At 36.0% G+C, this 26,409-nt stretch overlaps 1 protein-coding gene across 1 annotated transcript in view; it reads right to left on the reverse strand.

Annotated features, from left to right (window-relative positions):
* Positions 1–26,409, reverse strand: part of CLYBL (citramalyl-CoA lyase) — a 2,235,763-nt gene that overhangs the window by 491,474 nt on the left and 1,717,880 nt on the right. Inside the window, exons 5-7 of the mRNA XM_044071228.1 lie at positions 26,260–26,361; positions 23,305–23,398; positions 21,038–21,205 (exon numbers count right to left, since the gene is read on the reverse strand). Coding sequence (XP_043927163.1) covers positions 21,038–21,205; positions 23,305–23,398; positions 26,260–26,361 — 364 coding nt within the window. The remainder of the gene's footprint in view (positions 1–21,037; positions 21,206–23,304; positions 23,399–26,259; positions 26,362–26,409) is intronic.

Raw genomic sequence — 26,409 nt, forward strand, 5'->3', positions numbered from 1 at the left:
ATATTACACAAATATATTAATCATTAACTACTAATGAACTACTAATGAACTAATCGCTGATATTCCCACTTGTTTTGCTCACTCTAATATCAAGATTGGTGAAAAAATCACTCCAAATTAATATAAATATAAAATTTGAAAAGTGTGTGAATATAAAAATATACTTTAAAATATACTTTAAAATATACTACTATATATTAGACATTCGAATACTGTCAATAAACTGAATTAATATATTAATAAAAACAAGTTCGATACATATTAAATACTGTGAATAATTACATAAAACATAAAAATGAAAAATAGACATAAAACAATATAGCTTGTTCCTAATATACATGTTCAATAACAGTATTCAGAAAATTCCAAAAGCAGTGTATATATATGTTTAAACAGTGTCTAGTCAATAATACAATACACTATAGAAAGTGTGAAGTCATATGTAATCAATTATATATAAGACTGATAAATAAAAAATGATATTTGAAATTCCAACTGGACGCAGGTCCTTTTTCAGCAGAGGCCTGGGGAGAAAAGCTTCACAGAATAACATGGCAGATGGTAAACAATAACAATCAAGGTATGAATACAGTAGAGGTGATCACGACATGGAGAAATACAGGAGCAAATTAGGTACAACTGAGTGGTAAGCTCTAATTAACATTGCGAAATAAGAAGCAAAACACAGTGTTACAAATTTTCTAAAACAGTAACTAGATAATAGACTAAATGATTAACTAACTCCTGGAAGCATTAACAAGCAGTGATTAATCTTCAGTTCAGTTTTACAGTGATAGAGGGAATACTCTATCTAAATCTGGGAAAGGAGAGAAGGGTTGAAGGGGGGTTATTAGTCAGGTTTTGGACAAGGACAAAGCCAGTGAGAATTTAGGTGAGATTTAAGTGCAGTCTTGAAAATACTGCAGGAAGGAAGGGTAGTTATGATAGTGGGAAAGTTGTTCCAGAGCTTGGATATAGCACAGGAAAATAGTGCTTCACCTGATGAGTTTTTGGCTTTGGTGACCTGGAGTTGACTACTGTTGCAGGAGCATAGTGGTCTGGAAGAGTGGTAGGGCTGGAGAATTGTACGGAACAATGGGATTTGGTGAGGGTGATTTACTAGTTTATGAGAAAAGGTGAGTTGAGTTTGGTGTAGGAGATGAGGGAGTTCAAGCCAGTCAAGGTCTCTAAGGGAGACACAGTGGTAGCTGCGGTAAGAGGCACCAGTGGCAATTTTGTGATTTTATTGTAGCAGGCTTCGAGTTGGTGTAGATCTGACTGTCTAAGAGTTGTAAGTATTGGTGATGTGTAGAGTAGGGTGGAGATTAGTTGGGAATTGGTGATAGAGATTTTTGGTGGTTTGGCGATGTATTGGCAGCTTCTATATAAGGCACTCAGTTTTTTGTGAACTTTTTTTATTGTTAGTTATATGTGGGTGTCAAATTTGAGATTATTGTCTATCTGTACGCCAAGTAGTTTTGTGTGGACTGCTGGTGAAATTGAGGTATTATCCTTGGCTTGAATAGTGAAATGTGGGGTAGTTTGGGGTAGATTTGGAGAATTGGAAGATGAGGAGTTTGATTTTATTTGGATTGAGGAGAAGCTGGGAATTAGATAGCCAGCTTTCAACTGAAGAGAAAGCTTCTTAGGTGATCTGTTGGAGTTTTGTTAGAGTTGAGGCTGAGCAGATGAGTGTGGAATCACCTGCATACTGTATGAGGGAGGCATGTTTGGTGGCAGTGTGCAGGTTGTTGGTGAAAAGGGAGAAAAGTAGGGGGCCAAGGATGGAGCCTTGGGGAACCCCGAGAGTAACAGGAAGACGGGTGGATAGATTGTTGCCCCAGATGACTGATTGCTGGCAGCCATGTAGATAGCTGTGGAACCAGTTTGTGGCTGGTGTGGAGAAAGAGAGGTCAGACAGAGCAGAGAGTAGTAGATTGTGTGACACAATGTCAAAGGATTTAAATACATCCATAAATACAGCAGAGGAGAGGAGGCCATTGTTTTTGTGATGGAGGATAGTGTTGGTGAAGGAGAGGAGAGCAGTTGTCGTGCTGTGGTGTGGTCTGAAACCATGCTGGGCATTGGAGAGGAGGATAATGTTAAGGAGGAATTTGGAGACCTGTGAGTTGATGCATTTTTCAAGTATCTTGGAGAGGGGGGAAGAGGATGGCAATGGGGCGATAGTTGGAGAGGTCAGTGGAGGGGCCACCTTGGAATGATGTATGATATTTTCCACAACGTGGGTACATAAGATTCAGATATGGAGTGATTTATTAATATGGAAATAGGATAAGCTAGGACATCAGCTGCTATCTTTAGGTATTCAGCAGGCAGGTAGTCGGTTGCTAGTTTTGTGAGTTTTAGTTTTGTCAGGAGCCTTTTTATGTAGGAGGTGGGTACTGTGGAGAGAAAGAAGGTAGGGAAGGGTGGTTTTGGGTTGGGTGATGGGAGAATTAGTGTAAGGAAGTGTTTTTTTGTTAGGGATAGCACGTATTCTGTGAAGTGTTTATTGAAGGAATCAGCAATGCTACTGGTGAAGAGAGGGGTGGTTGGTAGGGTGGGTGCTTACTTTTCCTGGGCAGAGTATAGAATTAATTGTGGACCAGAATTGCTTGGGGTCCTTCTGGGAGGAGTTTAGGGACGTCTGATAGAAAAGGGCTTTGTCTGCTTTTACTTGCTTTTTGACCTTGTTATGTAGTTCAAGGAAAAGTTGCCTATCTGAGGGGTGTTTAGTTATGCACCAGCGTTTCCATGTTTTATCCCTGGTTTTCATAAGGCCCCTGGTGGGTTTTTGTAGCCAGGGGGAGGTCTTAGTTCTGATTCTGGTGTTTCTCAAGGGGGCAGGGGAGTTAAGGATGTTGAGGAAGGTACTGTTAAAGAAATGGACTGCTTCATCTAGGTTGAGGTACTTTAGAGGTGATCAGTTTACATTCTGGAGGGAGGAGGTGAAGGAGTTGGGGTTAAAATATGCTTTGCTGCGAATAAGTCTATGGGTAATGGGTTTGCAATCATTAATGTGATTTTTACTAGGAAGGTTGGGGAATGGTCACTGAGGAAGTCAGGTAAACAGCTTGCTAGGTAGGTGTGAGGGGCTTTGTTAACTAAGACCCAGTCAAGAATGGTGTGGTTATTGGGGTTTTTATTGATCCCAGTGGGGGTTTGTATTAGCTGAGAAAAACTATGGAGATTTAGGTGGAGGGCTGGGTTGTTGCTATTGCACGATAGCCAAATGATGTTTAAGTCCCCGAGGATGATAGTTTCTTGAGGTAGGTAGAGACTGGCCCAGTCTAGTTGGTTTTCAAGGGGAGGTATATTTTGGCCTGGTGGGAAGTAGCACCCTATAATGTTGATTGATTTTTTAGGGTTTAATTTGAGGGTGCTATAAAGTATTTCTTCCTTGTCAAACTGGGGAGCGGATTTGGTGAGAATATGGATATTGAGGTGGTGTTTGTACAACAGTGCCACACCTCCTCCTTTTCTGGATAGTCTGTCCTTACGGAGGAAGTTGTATCCAGGTGGGAGTTTCTCCTCACTTTTGATGTGAGGTTTGAGCCACAATTCAGTTGGAATAAGGACATCAGGGGAGTAGATGCTTATGTAGGCATGGAGGTCTTGGATTTTACTACAGATGCTTCTGATGTTAAGAGACATAATGAGGAGGTCATTTGGGTTTTTGTTGCTTGTGATTTGGGTGATGGGGGAGTTGGTTGGAAGGGGGTTTGTGTAGATATTGGTGATTGTGGGGCCACAGCTGGGATGCACATCTCCACTGAGAGCAAGTTTAGAGAGAGTGTTGAGAATATGTTTCATATATGCAGTAAAAAATTTGTTGTATTTTATGGAAATTTTATGTTCAAATGTGGTGGGGGTTTGGTAATTGAGTAGTTGCACTGGGAAGAGTTAGTTTGTGGTTGTGGTAATGAAATTATGCAGTGGGTGTTTGAGGGGAGTTGATGTGAGAGTGCAGTGGTAATGGTTGGGGGTTATGACTGTAGCTGTTTGGTAGGATGTAATGTAGGCTAGAATAGTGCAGGTGAGGATTACAACAGTATTACCTAGTGGCATGGTTGCTTATGGGTTAGGATGTGAGATTAAGCAGGTAGATGGGGTAGGTGGGTAATAACCAAGTTATTATATACACAATAATTACAGTGCAACCAAAAATTGTAAAATTAATATCATATTATATCAAAAAGCATGAAAATCAGTTTCTATCAGCCAATAGACTATACAATATAGCGATTAGATCCATATTGGTCCAAGGTAATCACCATCTATATGTCCCCTATTTAGATTATATATAAACAAAATTAAATAAAAAGGAGTATGTGCTAATCAAAAATATGATAGGGACACCTAATGTAAACGGGTCTATATTATATCCTCGAACGCTTAAAAAAGCAAACGCTGATTGATCGAACTTATTTTCGCGAAACTGCAAAATATCGAAGCAGCAGAAACTCAAATTTTTTCCTAGGGAAAGAATTCGGTTGTCCGTTTCTGTTGCTTCGGTATTTTCAGTGTTATGGTGGAAAGTTACCGGTCGGATTTAGGTAAGTGTGCGATTGTGTGGATGTGAATGTTAGGGTGATTTAGGTGAGTTAGGGTTAGGGCTCGGGTTAGGTGTGTGTGCGATTGAGTGGACATGAGGGTTAGGGTGGATTTAAGTGAGTTAGGGTTAGGGTTAGGGAGCGGGTGAGGTGAGTGTGCGATAGTGACGGACCTTAGGGTTAGGGTTTGGGTTAAAGTAAATGGGTAGTTAGTGGTGTGTGCATAGTTTAGTGTAGAGTTAGGTATCAGATTTTAGGTGTATGTGTGTGGATTTCTGTTTGTTTGGTGTGCTTGTGTTGTGTGTATGTGCTTTGGATCAGCGATTTTTTTCCCTGGGAAAAAAATTGCTGATCTGACAGTTCGAGATTGTAAGCTTTCGCTTAAGTTAGGTCGATCAATCAGCGTTCACTTTTTTAAGCATTCGATGATATAATATAGACCCATGTAAACTACGATATAACAACAAAATGTCTGGCAAAACTGTATATCTCAAAAACCCATGCCCCAACTCACCATCAAGATGGAACCAAGAAGTAGGCCTGCCTATTACTATCCCTACATGTTAAGATCAATTTAACAAAAACAATTATTATAAAAATAAAAAAAGAATGAGATATATAGCACAGATAGCCCTAGTAACACATTATTAGTTTGAACATGGTACAAATTAATAACATTTTACAGATACATATATCACATGTATATACATACATATATACACATTTATATATATGTATACACACACATAGATATATATATATATATATATATATATATATATATATATATATATATGTACACACATACACACACACACACACAAACACACATATATATATGTATATACACACGTATATGGATAGATATAAATATATATCTAGTGGCATTTGTTGAAAAAGCATTGTCAAAGTGACGAACATCAACATGATAATGTTGAACTGCAAAGGTCAACACTCTTCCTCACATGTACACCTCGAAACATGCAGAGTTAAAAAAAAACTGTCTTTTGCAGGGGGACAAACACCCCTACATCCCCATAATCCCTGCTAATTACAGAAACTAACTCCAAGATCAAGCAATTGCCTGGGGAAAGGGCAAATTCCACAGCCCCAGAGATAGTCCATTATGGCACAACTGTCGACCAAAGTGTGTCAATAATACAGAGATCAATTTTACGTACACTTGACCAATAGTAGGCAAACTACACACACACACACACACACACACACACACACACACACACACACCCAGGAAAGTAGAAAAGTCCGACTAGGACAGAGCCTATTTTCAAGAGCGGCCTGGGGGGAAATGCTCCAGACGCATGTCTTTGGAGTGTATTTAAATATTATATATATATATGTATGTATATATATATATATATATATATATATATATATATATATATATATATATATATATATATATATATATATATATATATATAGGGGCTATATTAGAACAACAAACTTTTCAAAATTTCGAGTGTTCTAATATCGAACCCTATTAATCGAAAATTTAAAACATCGAACATACAGAACAGCAAATTTTTTCCAAGGGAAAAAATTTGCTGTTCCAAAACACATACACACAACACAAGCACACCAAACAAACAGCAATCCACACACATATACCTAAACTCTTACACCTAACTCTACACTAAACTATACATACACCACTAACTATCCACTTACCTTAACCCAAACCCTAACCCTAAGGTCCGTCACTATCGCACAGTCACCTCACCCGCGCCCTAACCCTAACTCACCTAGCCCCCCCTAACCTGCACGTCCACACAATCGCACATTTACCTGACCTGTGCCCTAACCCTAATTCACCTAACCCGCCCTAACCCTCACGTCCACACAATCGCACACTTACCTGAACCCGACTCATAACTTTCCACCACAGTGCTGGAAATACCGAAGCAACAGAAACAGACAACCAAATTCTTTCCCTACGAAAAAAATTGGTTTTCTGTTTCTTTGATATTTTTGCTGAAAACGGGTTGATATTCGAACACTTGACATTTTGAAAGTTCGGTGTTCTAATATAGACCATAAATATATATATATATATATATATATATATATATATATATATATATATATATATACACACACACACACACACACACACTCACACACACACACACAAACACACACATTTTTATTTGTAAATTGCAAAAAAGAATATATTTTTCCTTCTGTTAATGAATTAATCTGAACAAATAATGTCTGCAGATACCACAGATATGAAAATTGCTGATCACATAGTTACCTAAATAAAATGCTATTATCTACATATATGCATGCATACATTTTCTGCATCACTTATCCTGCTAAAAGTTGAGGTAGTTGTAAACTATGCACTATAAATCTGATTACCCTATCATTGTTAATAGTGCTCATTCTGAGAGATTCAAGGCATTTCCAAGTCAGTTCAATTATATGATCATTCCAGGGTGTACTGGATCTGCTCTAGGGCCTCCTCCCAGTGGGTCATACCTCAGGTATCCAGAGGGCATCCTTATAAAATATCCAAACCGGATGCTCAAACCATGTCAACTAACTTCTGTCAACAAAAAGGAGCAGTGGCTGTACTCTGAGATGTTTCCAAGCTGCTGATCACCTTACTCCTTCAAAGACAGTGCAGTAAGTTGTCATGAAAAGCAGATGCAGTCTATCTATCATCTGTATTCCTCTCAGTCACTATCCAAAGTAAATGACCATATGTAAGGATGGGGACAGAGAAGGAATGACAATTTGTGACTTTTGTACAATGAGTAAGCTCTCATTTCACCTCTACTCTCTGGTACAATGGCTAGAATACCAATATCACTGCAGCCACCCATTGTTCAATCTCCTGGCCCCCTCTACCTTCACTCGGGAGCAATATCCCAAGATACTTTAGTTCTAGCAAGTTAGCCATTTCCCACTCACATGCATAAGTTAATTGACTTTTTCTGGAAGAACACTATAATTTTTAATTTGGATTTTAGTATGCTCATCATCACTTCACTGCAGGCTGGCGGTGACAATGACATCAGAAAATGTAAAGACCAAAGGTGTCATCCCCATGTCTCCTTATTAGACAATCTATTTACCTTGGCCGCACCTTAATATCCTGTCTATGAAAGTCAGAAGCAGGAGGCATGACAAGACATACTCTAAGCAGAATCCCACACTGACCTTGTATCTATTTTTTGTAAAGTCATGAATGAGAACAAAGCTCTCACTCCTGAAATACAGGGTCAAACAGTACGCAGCAGTAGCCTTGGGATCATATACTGCTGTAGCACCTCCCACTAGTTATTCCAGAGGTCTAATCATATCCCTTCTCCAAGTCCACAAAATGTAGGTTTAACAATGTTTAGATATAGAATTGTGCAATATTGTTTTCATGAAAGGGCAAAAAAATGCAAAAAAGTTAAATTTACATGTTTCATCAAATACATGTATGACTTAAAAAATGTTAAAAAGCACAAACATTTTCAACATATAACTATAAAATGAATAATTTTTCCTTCACACCTTCATATATTTTTAGTTGTTTAATTAGTAAAGGAAATGAAAGATGTTTTCCCCATACATAAAACATATTTCACTACACCTACTTATATCAATTAAATGTGAAATAATTTATACTGTAATCCTGTGGCTTTGCCAACCATAATGTTTAATGAGTCACAGACATGCTTATCAGATAAATGAGTTATCCTGCAGTCAATTGTTGTGTGTGTATATATATATATATATATATATATATATATATATATATATATATATATATATATCCATATATACTGTATATGTGTATATATGTGTGTGTGTGTGTGTGTATGTGTATGTATATATATATATATATATATATATATATATATATATATATATATATATATATATATATATATATATATATATATATATATACACACACATATATATGTATATATATATATATATATATATACATATATATATATATATATATATATACACCCATACATAGTACACCTGCTTTGGAAACAATGTCCTGCCATTAAAGTATAAGCCACATTTGATTTCAAAGCATCAAACACATGGAATTAACATGCAGTAATCTCATACAACCATGCCTAGTAAAAAGTAGTTGCATTGTGGTTACCTTCTTAATTCCAAAAGCCAAAAGCAATGATGCACTCCTCCACACACAGAGATAGTGCATTTCCATAAAAACAGTCACTTTAATACCATATTTCTTTGGAAATTATCCTTATTTGATTTTACGCCTATCTTTTTATTTTATGGAGGAAGTTAGTTAATGTGGTAAGTAATACTTCTGTGCAGTAGGCAATTGATAGCTCAAATTTTGCAATATACCATTGGACTATTTTTTGAATGAAACTCAAACTATTTAACACTGACTTTACAGGAATATAGACAGCTGCATGGTATTGGTTACATTGAAAGGACAACTTAATTTATAATGTAAGGCTTTTTAAAATGATAAATAGTTAGGCTTTTTAAAACCTGAACCAGAAAGTACAGCTGCGTTACTTGAACGTACCATAACAGCAGCTGCTGTTATGTAGTTGAATGGACACTGCCGCAGCAGCGTTAGCTATATGGGTTGCATCCTGCCAAGGAAATAATAGCCAGCCAGCTTCAAAAGCTTCAGGGCAGCTTCCACACACCCAAACTGTCAAAGCAGCTCTAGCTGAGCTGACTAAATGACATGTTTGAGCACAAAGCCCTTCAGAGCTTTCCTGCCAGCAGAGACAGGAAGGCCGACCCCTGAAAGGACAATGCTAGGAACAATAAAAAATAAATGTTCACACCTTGGCATAAAAAAAACACCAAAAAACAAGGAGGCTGAAGGGAGGGAGCAGCTACTGCAGCAGCGGTCATTCGAACAGCTACTGCTATGGCCAGTTCAACTTATACAACTGTACTATGTTCATCATACTGACCACTACTGCAGCAGTGGTCATTCAAACAGTTACTGCTATGGCCAGTTCAGCTTATACAACTGTACTATGATCATCAATCTGACCACTACTGCAGCAGTGGTCATTCGAACAGCTACTGCTATGGCCAGTTCAACTTATACAGCTGTACTATGTTCATCATACTGACCACTACTGCAGCAGTGGTCATTCGAACAGCTACTGCTATGGCCAGTTCAACTTATACAACTGTACTATGTTCATCATACTGACCACTACTGCAGCAGTAGTCATTCGAACAGCTACTGCTATGGCCAGTTCAACTTATACAACTGTACTATGTTCATCATACTGACCACTACTGCAGCAGTGGTCATTCGAACAGCTACTGCTATGGCCAGTTCAACTTATACAACTGTACTATGTTCATCATACTGACCACTACTGCAGCAGTGGTCATTCGAACAGCTACTGCTATGGCCAGTTCAACTTATACAACTGTACTATGTTCATCATACTGACCACTACTGCAGTAGCCTCAGCTATATGGGTAGATTACTATAGAAGATACATTTTGGAGGTGGAAGGAGAAGAGTCCAGGAGCCCCTGGAGAATGGCCCTAGCAAATCTTGATTTGGACAAAGAGAAGGATTCAAGCTTATAGTACTTTGTAAAAGTATGTACAGAGAACCAAGTTGCAGCTTCTAGAATATTTTTAGAATCCAACCCTTTACAAAAAAAACAAAGATGAAGCCAAGACCCTGGTAAAGTGGGCCTTGACCCTGCATGAAACAGATTTGTTATGGTGAGAATAACAAAAAGTTATAGCCTTAGACAAATATTTAGAAATAGTCTGTTTTGACACAGGTTGTCCCTTCTTCTCACCTTCATAAGAAATGAACTGATCCAAAGATCTGAAAGTTTTATTCTGACTAGATAGTACCAGAGTTATCTGTGAATATCTAATGCATGGTGCATCCTTTCTTCCTCATTTTTAGGTTCAGGAAAGAAAATGGGAAGATGGACAGTGTGGTTTAAAGTAAACTCAGGTACCACTTTAGGCATGAAATAAAGATTACTTCTCAGGGTTGTCTCATCATAAGAGCTTGCAACTCAGATACCCTCCTCGCAGAGGTCAGAGCAATCAAACTCAAGTCAGCCAGATTAGGTGGTTCAAATGGAGCAAACGTTAGCTTATCTAACACAAAATTAAGATCCCAAGGAGGAGCCTTTTATGCAAAACTCCTATAAAGAATATTTAGTCATGAAGCTGCATTAAACAAGAAAGATACATGAGTGGACATGCTGAAATGGACAATAACTGAATCTTGATAGAAGAATAATAAAGGCCATGGGATATTAACTCACACAGATACTATAAAACCAGAGAACAACTAGCCCTGAATGGGTGCTGGTTATGTTGTTGGCACCAATTAGAAAACTGTTTTCATTTAATAATATATGATTTTTTAGTATCAGGCTTTCCTGCCTCCATTAGTACCTACTGCACATCCTCAGTAAATAAGTGCCTAAAAGGAATTAAGACCCTATCATCCAGGCAGTCAGCTGAAGATGATTGATGTTGGGGTGTATCAAATACCCCTGTTCTTCTTTGAGTAAATCCAGTCTGTGAGTAAGCTTGTGGTAATTGCCCCTGGCCATTTCCAAAGGAAGAGAGAACAATGGTTGCCTGAGCCAGAAGGAAGTCACCACAATGATCTTGGGGATTCCTTCTAAATCTTCAGAGGTACCTTAGATATTAGTGGAAAGGGTGGAAAAGCATACAGCAACATTCCTAGCCAAGAAAAAGAAAAGGCATCTGTCTTCCAGGCCTTCTTGCATAGAGTCCTGGAACACAATATTGCTAGCTGATTGATCAGAGAGGAAGGAAAAAGGTCTACTTGAGGAACTCGCCATAGACAGATCATATCTTGGGAGACCCCCAATGTAGTTTTCATTTATAACCTGCCAGCAGGATTACCAAAATGTAATGACTGCAACAGTGAAACACGAAGAACATCTACCCTGATCCTGCTCAGTTTGTCTGCCACACAATTTTTATCTGATGGAAGGTAGGATGCCTGTAAAGTGAGATTGTGCTTTGAAGCTACATCCCAAGCTAACGTGGCTAGTCTGCAAACCAGGTATGACCTGGTTCTACCTTGCTTGTTGATGCACCACATGACTGAGGTATTGTCTGTAACCACTTAGAGAGGTCCCAGGGACCAAAGACTGTTAATAGAGCTACATGCCTTGATCAGGGTACTCATCTCCTTGATATTTACATGCTTGCATCTGTCCTTGTTGTACCCCACCTCTCTGCACTTTTACCCCTCCTGAAACTGCTCCACAAGTTAAGTCTGAAGAGTCTGTGGTGACAGGTTGCTTTGGAGCAGGGAGGGAGAAGGGGAGACCTGGATTTAAAGACATCTGTTGTCTCCGCCAAACAATTTCTCTTCTGACAAACCCCAGCACTGGGATTTGAAAAGATAAAGGGTGTTGATGATGAAACCAAAGAGATTTCAGACACCACTGTATCATTTTCATGTGGAGTCTTGCCAGGGGTATCATGAGAATCAAATATATCATGAAACCCAAATTCCTGAGGTGTTCCCCCAGAGTGACCACTGTCTGAGTGGGATACCTTAGAAATAGAGCTAAATAAAGATCAAATTTTCCTGTGGAAAAAAAGTTCTTTGAAATTAGGTGTCTTATTGACATCCAAGGTGCATAATCTTGTGTGAGGGAGTCAAGAAAGACTTTTGAATGTTCTCCTGGAATACCATGATGACATCTCTCACCCAATGCACAGATTCCTGACCCTTTGCAAAAGACTCTGCAAAGATAAGCAAGTCATATAAATATGGATAAGTGAGGATACCCTGCAGACTGCAATGAGCTAGTAACTGGAGGCAGAAACTTTGTGAGCACTCCTGGGTGGAGTGGATGGTCAAAGATGTAAGGCAGAGAACTGACAAAACCATAAGAAATGTCTGAAGTCTGGATGAATAGGGATGTGATGATAACAATCTTTTAAGTCTATTGCTACCAAAAATGTGAAAGAGGAAGAAGACATAGTAGGTTGTGAACTGACATCATTTTGAATCTGGGCACTATCACAGACATGTTTACGAATGAAAAATACAGAACTGGTCTCCAAGCATTTTCTTTCTTTCTTTTGAACCAGGAACATTACTGAATAAAAACCCTTCCCTACCTGGGAAGGAGGAACAGGTTCTATCACTCCTTGTGATGAACAGGTGGAAACAAAACAATCTGATCTGGTGGATGAGGAATGACCTCCTTAAAAGTAGGACTTTCCTCCCAATGCCATTTGTAACCTTGATGAAGGATTTTCAGAACCCATTTGTCTGAAATAGTCTACTCCCAATCAAAAAAATGGAGATTCATACTTTCTGGAAGAAAAAAGGGGCCAGGGTGGGAGTGGGTGACAGGCTCTCTTGAACAGTCATTCAGACTTGTAGGACTGACCTTGGTTTTGGGTGGTTTGAGACTTTTTCGAACCCTTTTCCATTTCTTCTTAAATGTCTGTTTACCTGAATTTTGTTGACACTGTTTATTCTGTTTTTTGGTCAAGATTGGATAAGGAGTTAGAAATTACCTTGGACAATTTGGAAAAGGAGAGCTGAAAATTATTAGTGATTCCCCTAGATCAACTTACCTCTTTCATCACCCTTTTTGATAAACTTTGCAGCAGAGGGACTAAACATTAAATTTCTATCCAAAGGAGAATTTAAAATTTCATTTTAACATCATCTAGGAGGTTCTGAAAATGCAGCCATTTAAACCTCATCAAAACAGTACCAGTGGTTATAGCCCTGGAGAAGTATCAACAGAGCCATTAACACACTGCAGACAAACAGTAGTGTGATCTGTGCAATAGAAGAAACTACGATACTGAAAGCAGATTTTCCTCACAAGAAGATACAGCAGGTAAAACATTCCTCATATTTTCACAATTTCTCAAGGCAAACTTTAACATATCAGCCTGACAATTCAAAATTCTTAAAATCAAAGTTTCAGTCGTACACACTTTGTTTCCTATACCTAACAATAATTTTCCCATCCTTATTACAAACAGTACAATTGGATTTATCTAAGTGCTTAGAAGCAGTGGAATCAACTAAAGCTGGGTCAAGTATAGGATAAGTGTGCAAAATGTAAAAGACTGAGGAACTTTATACATCCTACATGCTTCTTTAGAGGCAGCTAGCTATCATAGGTTCATAGGTGTGTACTACGCTAATGGCTTTGGAGCCTTTACAAGCCTAGCCCAAAATAAATGCCCAAGCACTGTGCCATCCAATGTTAGTTCACAGTGCCCCTATCCAATAGGGCAACTGGAATGATCCCTGGAGCGAACTTTCTGTTCCCCATCAACTCAAGAATTCTCAAGAAGTGGGCCAGCGAGGTGCTCTGCTTGACATGAATGGGAAGCTTATTCCAGAGTATGGGCAGTCTTTGGGAGATGAACCTGTCCCTCCAGCATGTTCTGTTAATTGTGATAATGAGGTTCTGATCTCTGGAGCATGTGGAGTGGGGGGATTGGGATTGCTTTAGGTGCAGCATTTGAAGTAGGGCTGGGTCAGACATGGGTTTTAAGTAAAGCAGAGATCACCTCTAAGTAGACGATAAGAGACTGAGAACAGCTGCAGTTTCTTGAGTCTGTCCATGTAGGACATGTGTTTAAAGCCTATAATCCTTTTTGTGAGGTACTTTTGTGGCCTCTCCAGCTGTTGTAGGTGTCTGGTCAGGTACATGCCAAATGGGGCATTATATACGATGATTGGTCTAATGAGGGATTAGTAGAGAGGGATGATGACCTCTTTCTTCCTGGATGTGAAACATTTGATTATAAGATGTGCCAAGTAGAAGGACTTTCTGACCACAGTGGAAATGTGGTGGTCGAAGGTGAGGTGGCTGTCGACCTGGGTGCCCAGATCTCTTATGATCCCCTTCAGTGTTCAGAGGGCTCCCATCAACATGGTAATTCGTGGGCAATTAGTTTTTTCCAAAGGGGATGATAACTCATATTTTGGCGTTAAGCTTCAGGCCATGGTTCTGAAAGCAGTCATTGGTCTCAGTGAGGCCTCTTTTGTAGGATGTCTGCATCAATTGGGGATTTGATAATGACTCCTAGCTTGCAGTCATCAGTGAACTTGGTCAGCCAAAGTCCTTCTGTGTTGGCCTGGACTTCTGAGAAGTAGATAAACAGGAAAGGGCCCAGGACCGAGTCCTGTGGGACTCCACTCATGACTGGTCAACAGTCTGACTTGGAATTCGCAACTTTCACTCTGTGGGTCCTGTCTGTGAGCTAATTTGCAACCCACCTAGTGAAGTAAGGATCGATGCCTATTTTGGTGAGTTTATTAATGATAACTGAGTGGGGAATGGTATCAAAGGCCTTGGCCTGGTTGAGGTAGGCTGTATGCACTGTCTTACCCTCATCGACAGCCTTAGTGACTGCCTCATTCAGCAGGCAGGATCTCAGGAAAACTGCAGGCAGTTACACAAACACACACACACACACACACACACACACACACACACACACACACACACACACACACACACACACACACACACACACACACACACACACACACACACACACACACACACTCACACACACAGACACACACACATCCTCTAAAGCAGACAAAATAGGAGGAATCGGTGTGAGTTTTGGAAAATCCTTCTGTAATAACTCATGATATTTTCTGAGGGACTGAGAAACCTCAGTGTTCTCCCACTAAAAACACTAGCATATTCTGATAATCTCAGGGAAAGAGAAATACTCACAGGGAGAAATAGACACTGAGCTGTACTCGGAGTCTGAATCAGAAATTTGAGGAAAAAATCCAGTATCCAAACCTGCATCTTCCTGTTTAGATTCAGAATCTTGAATCTCATTAGGAAAACAGGAATCCTTCTTTCTTTTTCCAGAAACTGCTATACAAGAAGGATCAATAGCCTGAATTAAACACTGAGCCAGACCCAGTAAACTACTCCTATCCAAAGACATTTCAGGAACAGTAGATACATGCTTGGAAACCTTACCCTGTTCCCTCTTCCAGAACTGACAAGAGTGGCTCTCCCTTGCTCACAGAGGGGACCCCAATAGTCGCAGAGAACATGGCTAATCCCTGGAACATAATGGTTGTAGGGGGCTACACCACAAGAATCCGGGGTAAACGATGAGTGGTCTGAGGTACAATAAATGGCCACAGCAGAGTCTCCCACCTGTAGCTGAGGCAAATTGCTAGCCTGCTGTGGTGGCAAATGTTGTTTGCTCAACTTTTTCTTTCTGTGGCTGGAAGAAAGACTGAACATGGGACCGGTAGTCTGTTCCATGGTCAAGCCAAAAATGGTGCATCTTTCCTGGGGAAGACAACCAGCAATTTCCATTAAACACTACCAGTCCAAAAAAGGTACTTTTTTGACAGAGAAAACACAGCAAAAAGCAGATTAAAACACCCTGCCAGACCCCAAAAAGAAAAACACAATTTCTCAACAGAAAAAAAATGTTTTCAGTTACTTTACAATACTTTTAAACTGACAGAAAAAATGAGTGCACAATTTAAAAGTAGGTTACAGTCTCAAGGCAGTCTGTTAAAACACAATACTCCTAGCTTTAAAATAACTTTCCTGAAGAAGGAAATAATAACACATTAACAAAAGTAAGAAAATTGTAGTTTTCCCCCAAAGGGAACTTTCTGTCCAGCAAGGCAAAGCACAAGCTGACTGTCAATCTTTGAAAGCCTCAGAGGAGTGTACTCTAAAAATCAACATGTGAAAGACAGAAGCAAAAATCTACACAACATTATAACATACATGGTGGTAATGGCAGAACAATTCCAGGTTCATCTATACAGGTGAAGCTTAGTAAGAGAAGAACAAAAGTAAGCTTGTTCTGATAAAAATGGAAGAGCTGGGAGTAGGAGTAGGTAGGAAACAGGTTAAGTAGTCTGTTACAGCCATATGAAACAAGGGGTTTTAGTCTAAGGAATATCCATTTGAAATGTAAATGCAAAGCAGTAAGTAAGCTTGGTAAGCCTTAACCAACATCTAGCAACATGTTGGTAAAAGAGCACTATATTACCAGGGACTGCAGAAAACGCTAGGGACATAGGAAATGATGAAAGAGTACATGTGTATGCTAGATCACAATATTATTCTGCCTGCGTTTTGTTTGCACACTGCTATTTACTTTTATGGATGGAGAATTTCCTTACCATGACAGTTTAAAAAGGTGCCAGACCTCAAGGACTTCTGAATATCCCAGTGTTCTAACTCTTCAATGGTCTTCTAAACTGCACTGAATTAATTCCAGTGTGTTGTAAAAATTCTATTGGTGTATGTGCTAAACATATTAAGATATTAAAGAAATAAGTTAATATATATTCAAACTTCTCAGTGAACAAAAACTGTGTGACATAAAAAAATGGACTGACAGTCAGTATCCTCTGCCACTGATGAAACAATCCATAACACATACTATCCTCGTACAAAAATATATGCAAGTATCATGCAGCAGCAGCTGCATTTTTTAAATAAAAGTAAAGTAAAATATTAGCAGTTAAGTAAACATGCACAGTTCTTAAGGCAGTACATTATATTTTTTTCATTTCTATTATGATGTAAGTTTAGAAATTTAAGGATATTGGAATTACAAATAATGAGTAACACGTATTATGTGAAATATTTTTTCTTAAATACTTGCCCTATATTAGAAATCTGTATATATTTAATTAACACCTTAGTAGTTAAATGACAAAAACCATAGCAAACTATTAACTGATGAACAAAAGTCAATATGACAGCTAAACACTGATTATCCATTAACTACCATGTATTACAAATAGCTGCCTGGCAAAATTTAGGTAAAATTTTAGGGTTCTTCAGAAATATAAGGAAATAATAAATGACAAAGATGGTAAAAGAGTCTTCCTTAGAGACACCTGGACATCATATTTTATTTTAAGCACAAAATAGTGCTATGTCTTATAACAGTCTACTGGCGGTATTTAGAAAACTGCAACAGTTATTTGGAAGTATAAGGAACATATTATAAAAAAAACAGGAAAACATTTTCTTTAACTGCAAACACCAAATGAATCATCTCTTACTTTATGCAGCTGACAGCTCTACACAGATATTTTACTCACTACTTCATGCCTGCAGATTTGCAGTGCAGGATGTCATTTCAGTTCATCTAATCCACTGTGCACTTTTTAGTACCATTAAAATAGACTATTTTACCTATGTCAGAATATTTTCAACTGTCTTATTACCACAGAAATGTACAGATGATTCATCGTCAACAACGGGATTTTCCTTTGCAAAATATGTACTACTTGTGAAGGCAGCACGAGACTTTGATTAAACTGCTGCATAAGGACTGGGACTCAAACTGCTACTACGCTTTATATAAGAATAACAGGTATCCTCAAGATTAAATGAACAAATATTTAATATAAGTTGGCGACTGGCTAAACTAAGCGCTAAAGCATTTTGAATGCAATGTAGTGCTACCATTAGCTTCAGTGTCAATTAAAAATTAAAAAAAAAGTTAAGAATGTGTAAATGATGCAATACTTATTATATACAGAATGAAACAATTTCACTTTTTCCAAAATTAAAAATACACTCATAAATGTATTGATTTACTTAAAATGCTAAAGGAGTGACCATTTTTATAATCTAAGCGAAGGGTAAAATAAATAGAATCAGGAAAAGGACATCTGTTATTACTCAGTATATCCAGCTCTCCTTGCTAAACCCTTTGCTCTTGCACAAATTATAGCAGGTAGCAGCAGAGGTTAAAGAATATAAGGATGGTGGAATTGTAATAAAGTCAGCTGTCACTATTTCCAGTGAGGTACAAAAAATAAATAAAGTATCTGCGCAACAGAAGGAGGAATACAGAACTGTCCCTATCAGACATTATAAATATGTAGACCACTAAGTTATGTTTTCTTTAACTAAGTACCAAATACATATACAGTTAAACTCACCTTGTATTTGAATGAAAGAGAAAAATCTGTTTTATAATCTAAAAACTCTTGAAAACGTTGGTTCATCCAAAAAGCAATCATGGATGAGGTTATGGATAAACAATGACTTAAATTTCAGAGATATAAAATAATATAACTGTCCACATTTAAATTCGTCACACTACATTTGCACACAGATGCTGTTATTATTCATACCACACTGTGTTGCCTTTTTGCAGTGCAGTGTTTTAGAAATGCTTAGATAAAAGCATTCACACAGCTGAATATGTAAACCCATGTAAATCAAACTGGTTGTAAATTGTAGTATACAGTGCAGCAAGGGGGGCAAAATATACCAGTATACAAACAAGCTGAGATATCTTAGTACTGTGCCTTATGACAGTCTACCATTAGTATGTTACAGCCAAAAATCATACAGGATACGGCCTAAATACTTGTTCACATAAATTTCTAGATTTCTGATGCTTCCCAATACATTTTTTATTTTTTTCTTATGATGAATATAACATATATATATATATATATATATAATGACTATAATGGAATTCAAACTGCATAAATCACTGTATTCAGTGCTGAAGGAATTAATCACTGCCAGAAGATGGTATATAAGTCATAAAAGTAAAATGAAACATAAATCAAGAATCATGTAAATCAAATGAACGTAGAGAACCAATTATTTAATGACTGAACAGTTGTTACTGATGAACAACCAAGAGGGTGCAAAATTGGAAGCCATTAACGTTTACAGCCATGAAATCTTATTTTTACACTGCCATATGGGCAAAGTAGTTTACTTTACATCAATATCTATCAACCCTTTACTGAATACATGAGAGTATCTCTTACTATTGCACTACAGAGAAATACAAATGTGATACCTATAGTGTTTTATATCCTTTTCTCTCTCCTTATTATACCTGATTATGTGCCAGTAAGGACTAAATCCAGAAGTGAATACCTCAACTTTCACTCAAAACTGCAACTACTAATACTTATTTCTTTCTGGCATTTTAACAAAGAGAGTTAAATTCTATGACTTATGAAGGGACTTCCTCCTGCAGGCTTGATTGTGATTCTCCTTACAGACTGTGTGACTGTGAGCAAATCAGTTAAACAGACATTGTCAGTGCACTGCACAACCTAAAAGTGGCACTTAGGGTTTAGTCTCTGACACACAGTGAAAATATGTGAAATATATATATATATATATATATATATATATATATATATTTATATATATATATATATATATATATATATATAAAAATATATATATATATATATATATATATATATATATATATATACACACACACACACACACACACACACACACATATACAGTGGTGTGTGTGTGTGTGTATATATATATATATATATATATATATATATATATATATATATATATATATATATATATATATATATATATATAAAACCACTCAATACATACATATATATGTGTGTGTGTGTCTGTGTATGTATATAAATTTATACACAACAGATATCAATGTGCTGCTTGTAAATATAATAACACTGTCGTAAAATTCAACTTACACACATCATTTATTCACTGTTTAAATGATAAAACAAACAGCATAAGACTTCCTCATAATCAGGAATACACAATTATTTGCAGGGGAATATTCATAAAATGTAAAAATAATGTTACATGTTGTTCCTACATGAATTGCATTGTTCTGTTTCACAACAAAAGAGAAAGAATGTTTGCTTAACAAAATGAGTAATTTGTATGCTCACTAACAGGATTAGCTTGCATATTTATTATAAGTATGTTCTAGAGATATTCATTGGTGTTTCAAACAAAATATAAATAAATAAAATATATATTTAAAGGTTTGTTTCAAAGTGATACATAATAGATAAGTAACACTTCTTCATTTGTAAGCTACATCACCAAACCAAGTGTAAAAACAGTGCATTTTTTATTACAGTAAACTAATGCCATGCTCAAAATGTAATTATACACACTGTTAATCTGAAATCTTCTCAAACATACACACACATACACACATGCACACAAAACAAACTTCAGTTTACTAGTACCTCTACTGACCACTTTTGTCCCTTCAGATCACTTTGTCTTAATTGCACTCTGCCACCTAAAACATAAAGATTTATTTTTCTTTATACTTACCAAATTAATTCTGAGTTCCAATTTCTGTTTGATATTATGTATACCCTTAGAAATGTACTAATATGTAGACATACACATACACATATAGGCATATACCTTCACACACACTTATGTTTAGGGTACTTTAGGACACACACCCCCATACGAAACCAACATTTTAAATGTGGCAAACTCTAAATTTCTGCCCTCATATATAAATTAAGATGCAACAGGCTTACTTCGTTTTTGAAGTTTATATGTATAGAAACATTCAGGGATTCTTTTTATGACTCAGTAAACTAGCAGATTTGGATTCTTCACCTGTCTATCACTGAATTATTAGAATCAATCAAAAAAGACAGTATCAGCAGGAAATCATACCAGTGAAACCCATCAAGGCGCCTTCTCTTGACTGTCTACAAAGCCCTTCTTCATCTTTGTAGTCAATGTAAACAAGATCTATTGCTTGAAGACCAAAAGCTTTTGCTAAGACAACAAGTTTTTGTCTAGCATAAATAAGTTCATTGGCTTCTTTAGTCCTTGTAGCACCTAGAAAGTTGACAGAAAATATTTAATGATTTCAATTCACTGCTTTATTTTGTAAAGAAAATTACACTGACAAAGTAAAACAAAGTATTTTCTGATTTAGATATGTAAGGATGATATGAGAACGGTCAAAACCAAATACATCTGTGGTACACAGTCTAAGCTTTGTATGAAGCATAGTCTAAATGTTCAGTTTTAGGGATTTGTGCATAAATTTCTTTACAAAAAATACTATACTACATATCACTATGAGTGATAAATGTTCCTTTTGATTTCTGACTAATACATCTACACCTTCCTGTTACACCTCAAATAATACTGGAAATCTGTTTACATTTTAATCAAAATTCAACATTTTAATCACTGATAATATTTGAGTTACTGTAGGAAAAACATAATTTCCCATTAATCCTTGCACAGAAAATAATTCCATAATAGAACATTAGAGAATATAATCCTTGGTACTAGTCATCACTTTGTAGTGTGAAGTATGCAGAAATAGAAAGAAATGTACATTACATTAGACATTTCATTTAAAATGTATTTTAAATTTAAGTAACAACTAAATAATAGCACATGTTGTCAGACAGCACACACAGAAATTATCAGGTGCCTAAAATACAATTCTTCATAATGCATTATATTCCTCCAGTGATGAAAATGGGCTGCATTTTTTACCTTAGGGGCTAGTATATCACTGAAAGTATATGTTTTCAGAATGGTTTTATCACTATGATTTTATGAGACTAGCATATCATATACTCATTTAACAATACCAATTTCTTTTACACCAGAACTAGTTACAATTACTAACAAAAATTATTTATTAAATATTATGATATAATTTTTGTATAATATAACAAACACTGAAGAAAAACTAATCACCTGTACCTGAATGGGCACCAGTGATGTCATATACCATGATGTCAAAATCATGCAAGAAATATAAAACTGCCAGAAAATGTAATAACAAATGCATTTCTTGCCACATCCCACCATAGCGTACCATACTGTCAGACAACATAAAATTGTATGAGAAGTATAAATGCTGATGCATTTCAGAAATGTAAAGCCAGATGGGCTGTAAAGCTGCATTATTGGAATGGAATCCTGCAATTGTTACATACATGCTGTTCAACACCAAGCAATTCATTTAAATATCACACTTCACATCCTTTACCCCCAAAATAGACTGAATGTATTAGTGGGCATCCCTTGCTAACAAACTTGGAATAAATAACTTAGAGTGAAATAATAATTTCTCCAATCATTGCAGTGCCACAATCTCTGAAAATTTGAAGACTCAAACTCTGTGACATGCAAGTGAAAAGAAATGCTGTATTTAACATTTTAAAAATGATAGCATTCAAATGGCAACATTAATCAACAAATGTCTGCATTATGAGCTATAAATTAATAAAAAGAATAGATCCTGAAAAAAAATCTTGAACCATGATGGACAATCAAGTTCCATAAATCCACTTGAAAATTCAAGGATTCCTAAAAAAAATCAAAGTGAAATTAAGTTATATTGCTTAATGTTATTGCTTTCAAGACGGTTCTTTTAGGATAAAAGAACTAATGTAATAAAATGTGAAAAAATATTCTGCTGAATAATGGCAGTGCTTGTGCACGTATCAATTCTGCCACATAACATTAAACTGTTAATAAGTTTGAAAAAGGATCCCATATTTTATCGTATATATTAAAACAAAGGAAGCTGACTGAAAATATCTGTTTTGCATATACAGAAGCAGAGAAGTATGCTGTGTGAAAACTTCAAGCTGTTATAAACTGCAGCAGTCTGCACTGGGAGACATTCTCAGTGTTTATAACATTTTTCCCCATAATACCCTACAAATTCTTCATATTCTTTATATTAAAACGCTTACAGCAGACTTAGCTATTAAACATATATTCATTCTGTGTTTATCTAGCCAGAATGACAGCTGCTTCTAAACACTTGGAAAGAAATCAAATTATTATTTTTGCAAGTAATGCAAATTAACTTCCCATTACTTAATAGAGAATGCAGACAACAGAAGACAACATTTAATTCATCTAATCGTGTATTGGAAAATAAGGAGATTTTTATATGTAACCTATGCTAGCGCAAAAGTCATCTGATCCAAACACCAATCCGTCAAGATGAAAACCAGCTTGGAGTCCTATATGTAGTGTTTCTTCACAAACAGCCTGAAGAGACAAAATAAAAAAATGCATATTAAAAAGGAATAACTACACTGTATCTGGAAAACAAGTATAAGTGCACACACTTACACTTGGCTTTAAAAATTTTAGAAAAATGACACTGCAAAGAAAAAAACACACAAATATCAACTATAATGTGTATAACAGCATATATGTTAAATTCTTAAAATTCAAGGTATAAAACTGCAGCTTTTCAATACTTGCTAAGGTACATGGGAGTGCAATTATGTATGCATTTATTTACATGCTGGATATGATTTGCGAATTGTCATGAAGCACTACATCACATTTTCTCCACCTTGAATGTCAAGCTATGAATTTTCAGCAAAATGCAAATATCTTAATTTAGTATAACACAAACAGCAGATTCTGTATAACTTTTGTGTTGAATGAGATGTATGTGGCATTCACTAACAATTTATTTTAGTTAAAATAATACTTAAATGTGTTACTCATTTTATTAATATATAGTTTATGTCACAATACTTTTAAATTATGCTTGTGCGCATTTTACAATATATGCTGTTTATGAATTACTGTTTAAATGTGCACTGTAAATTATACTCCAATACAGTCATACAAAAAAAAAAAAAAAAAAAAACTACAGACCACTCATTTTGAATTTTTACTTTAGCTCCTGTTACAATGTTAGCCCAGTAAGTCATACAAATCTTTCCGACATGTTAAATGTTCAAATACTTGGTCATAATTTTTCCTGCATGGGATAGTACATCTTAATCGTTAATCTAGTTCAGTGACTGTCCAGATTTTTGCGGACACAAAGCCTCTTGTAGTTATAGTCTAATTCCTTAAGTAGCTGAATTACTGCATGCATTTATATCAGTTAGATGCTTATAATTTATTACTTGTTGCTGCCAGTTATTAGAATCATGTAAGAAATGTTAAACTGTTTCAGTTCATGCAACAATTTGTGTATCAAAAATAATTTTCCAGCTAAACTGTTACACTGATTTAGCTTCTCTCTCTCTCTCTTTTTAATTTGATAGGTAGGTTCTCTGGGCTATAAATATAATTTTCAGGTACTACCTACTTACATAGAACAAAAACAATATCACAGATACATTAAATAATATGATAAAAGTAAATTAAGAGTATAGAACTCCGTCCTGAGAAAAATGACTTGACTGACTTATTACAACTTCACAGAAAATCAATACTTTTAGAAAAATGTTTAAGGTACAGATCAAGGTATTGTATTTAGAATGGACATAGTCATAGGTTCACTGAAAATAAGACATGAGTGAAAAGCATGTGGCAAAGTCTCAACAGAGCAACTTTCAAATTTACCTGGGACATTATATTAAAAAAAATTACAAATAAGCATTACAGTTAGTTTTGTCAAAATCAGTATATCACTGTATGTATGCCTTTATAAAAAAAAGCAACCTTCTGCAAAGAAAATGTTACACATTACCAATGTATTTAACACTGTTTTTATTCTAAACAAAATTAATAAAACTGAACACATTGAAATTAAAGTTCTCACAATAATCCACCAATACAGTGTTGATTTTGCTTTTACATATTCTTTAATCGTTCCACTGAATAAATGGCATTTTTATTAAGAACTTTTTCAATGTTACAAAAACGACACAGCAGAACATGTATATTGTGACAATTAGAGAACTTTTCAGTAACTTTGCTAGGAACTAAACAAATACCTACAGTTTCAAACAAACAAGAATAAAACCAATGTCATACAAAGTGGAAACACGTTTAGTACTGGAGGATTAAAAGTCATACCTTAGTCTGTAAGAGTTTTATACAGTGACTGACTGGGATGCATATTTTGGGCATTATAAAACATATATTGGGACAGGTTTTTAGCACTATTTAAAGCTAATGAGGTAGCAAAATATTAATATGTGTACTATATTGTCATGCTTGCCTTTTTATCTTGTTTAAAAGTTTCTATCTTGGCTTGATTTTTTAATTTAGATTTCTAAAGAGAAGGAATAAGATGACAACAGTGTCAATAGTCATAGTCATCAATAATACCTGATAACAAATGTGGCTCATCTAAAATAACACATAAAGAAAAACTATGAGAAGCACTAGTAACATATTTAAAGTGCTAATATACAGATATATAAAATGAACAGCAACTGTGGAATGACTAGAATTAAGCAACAGAGATCCCGTTTTTAATTCTGGAAGTCATTCCAAATACTGCCCCCAAGTGAAAGGGTACAATTCCCATCTGAAAATAATGTAAAACAGTATTTTCTGGTGACAGTAATCAAATTTTACACTGACTTGCTGCAATTAAAATGAAACTGTTTATGATTACATAAAAAATGCAGACAATACTAAACATCAACAGAAAAGAAGGACATTTGTTGCTTCTTATTATAACCTCCTTAGCTAAGGTACAGCATGTTGTTTCTTCTTTAGGAATATAGAAAACATTTATGATTTAATAAATACTGTTCAAATATCATGTACTTTCATTTATTTACAGTTTATGGATGTTCTGATTACTTAGCTTTAGAGTCACTTGGCAGAATGAAAAGGGAAATAATCGTTCAAAATAGCAGTGCAACATCATCCTTGCTGCAAGCAATCAGAAACTAGCAAAGCATTTGCTACAAGGAGTACCACCCTACTACCCTTTTTTTCTGATTCTGATTCATGCTTAGCTTTACTAAAGTTATTGTTAAAACAAAATTCCAAAATACTTTATCATATATGTAAAACTAGTCTGTAATAAGGCATTTAATTCTGAAAGTCTTGAAAATAGAATTTAACTAATAATAAAATATATTGTTAGAAGGGTAATAATCTGAATGCACAGTAGCTGACTACTTGGAACTACAGTTTCTTACCTTAAAGTTAAGTAACCCTACTGCCGTTTCCATAAAAATAATCAAATTCATAGGTTCTGTAAGTGTTCGGTCTTTCAAGTGGTTGCAAAATTTATCTGCAAACTAACATCAAAATAAACAGTCATGGAAAGATGCACTTATATGACGTAA

This window comes from Protopterus annectens, chromosome 5.part0, assembly GCF_019279795.1.
Source record: "Protopterus annectens isolate FY-2018-M chromosome 5.part0, PAN1.0, whole genome shotgun sequence".
NCBI classification, from domain to species: domain Eukaryota; kingdom Metazoa; phylum Chordata; order Ceratodontiformes; family Protopteridae; genus Protopterus; species Protopterus annectens.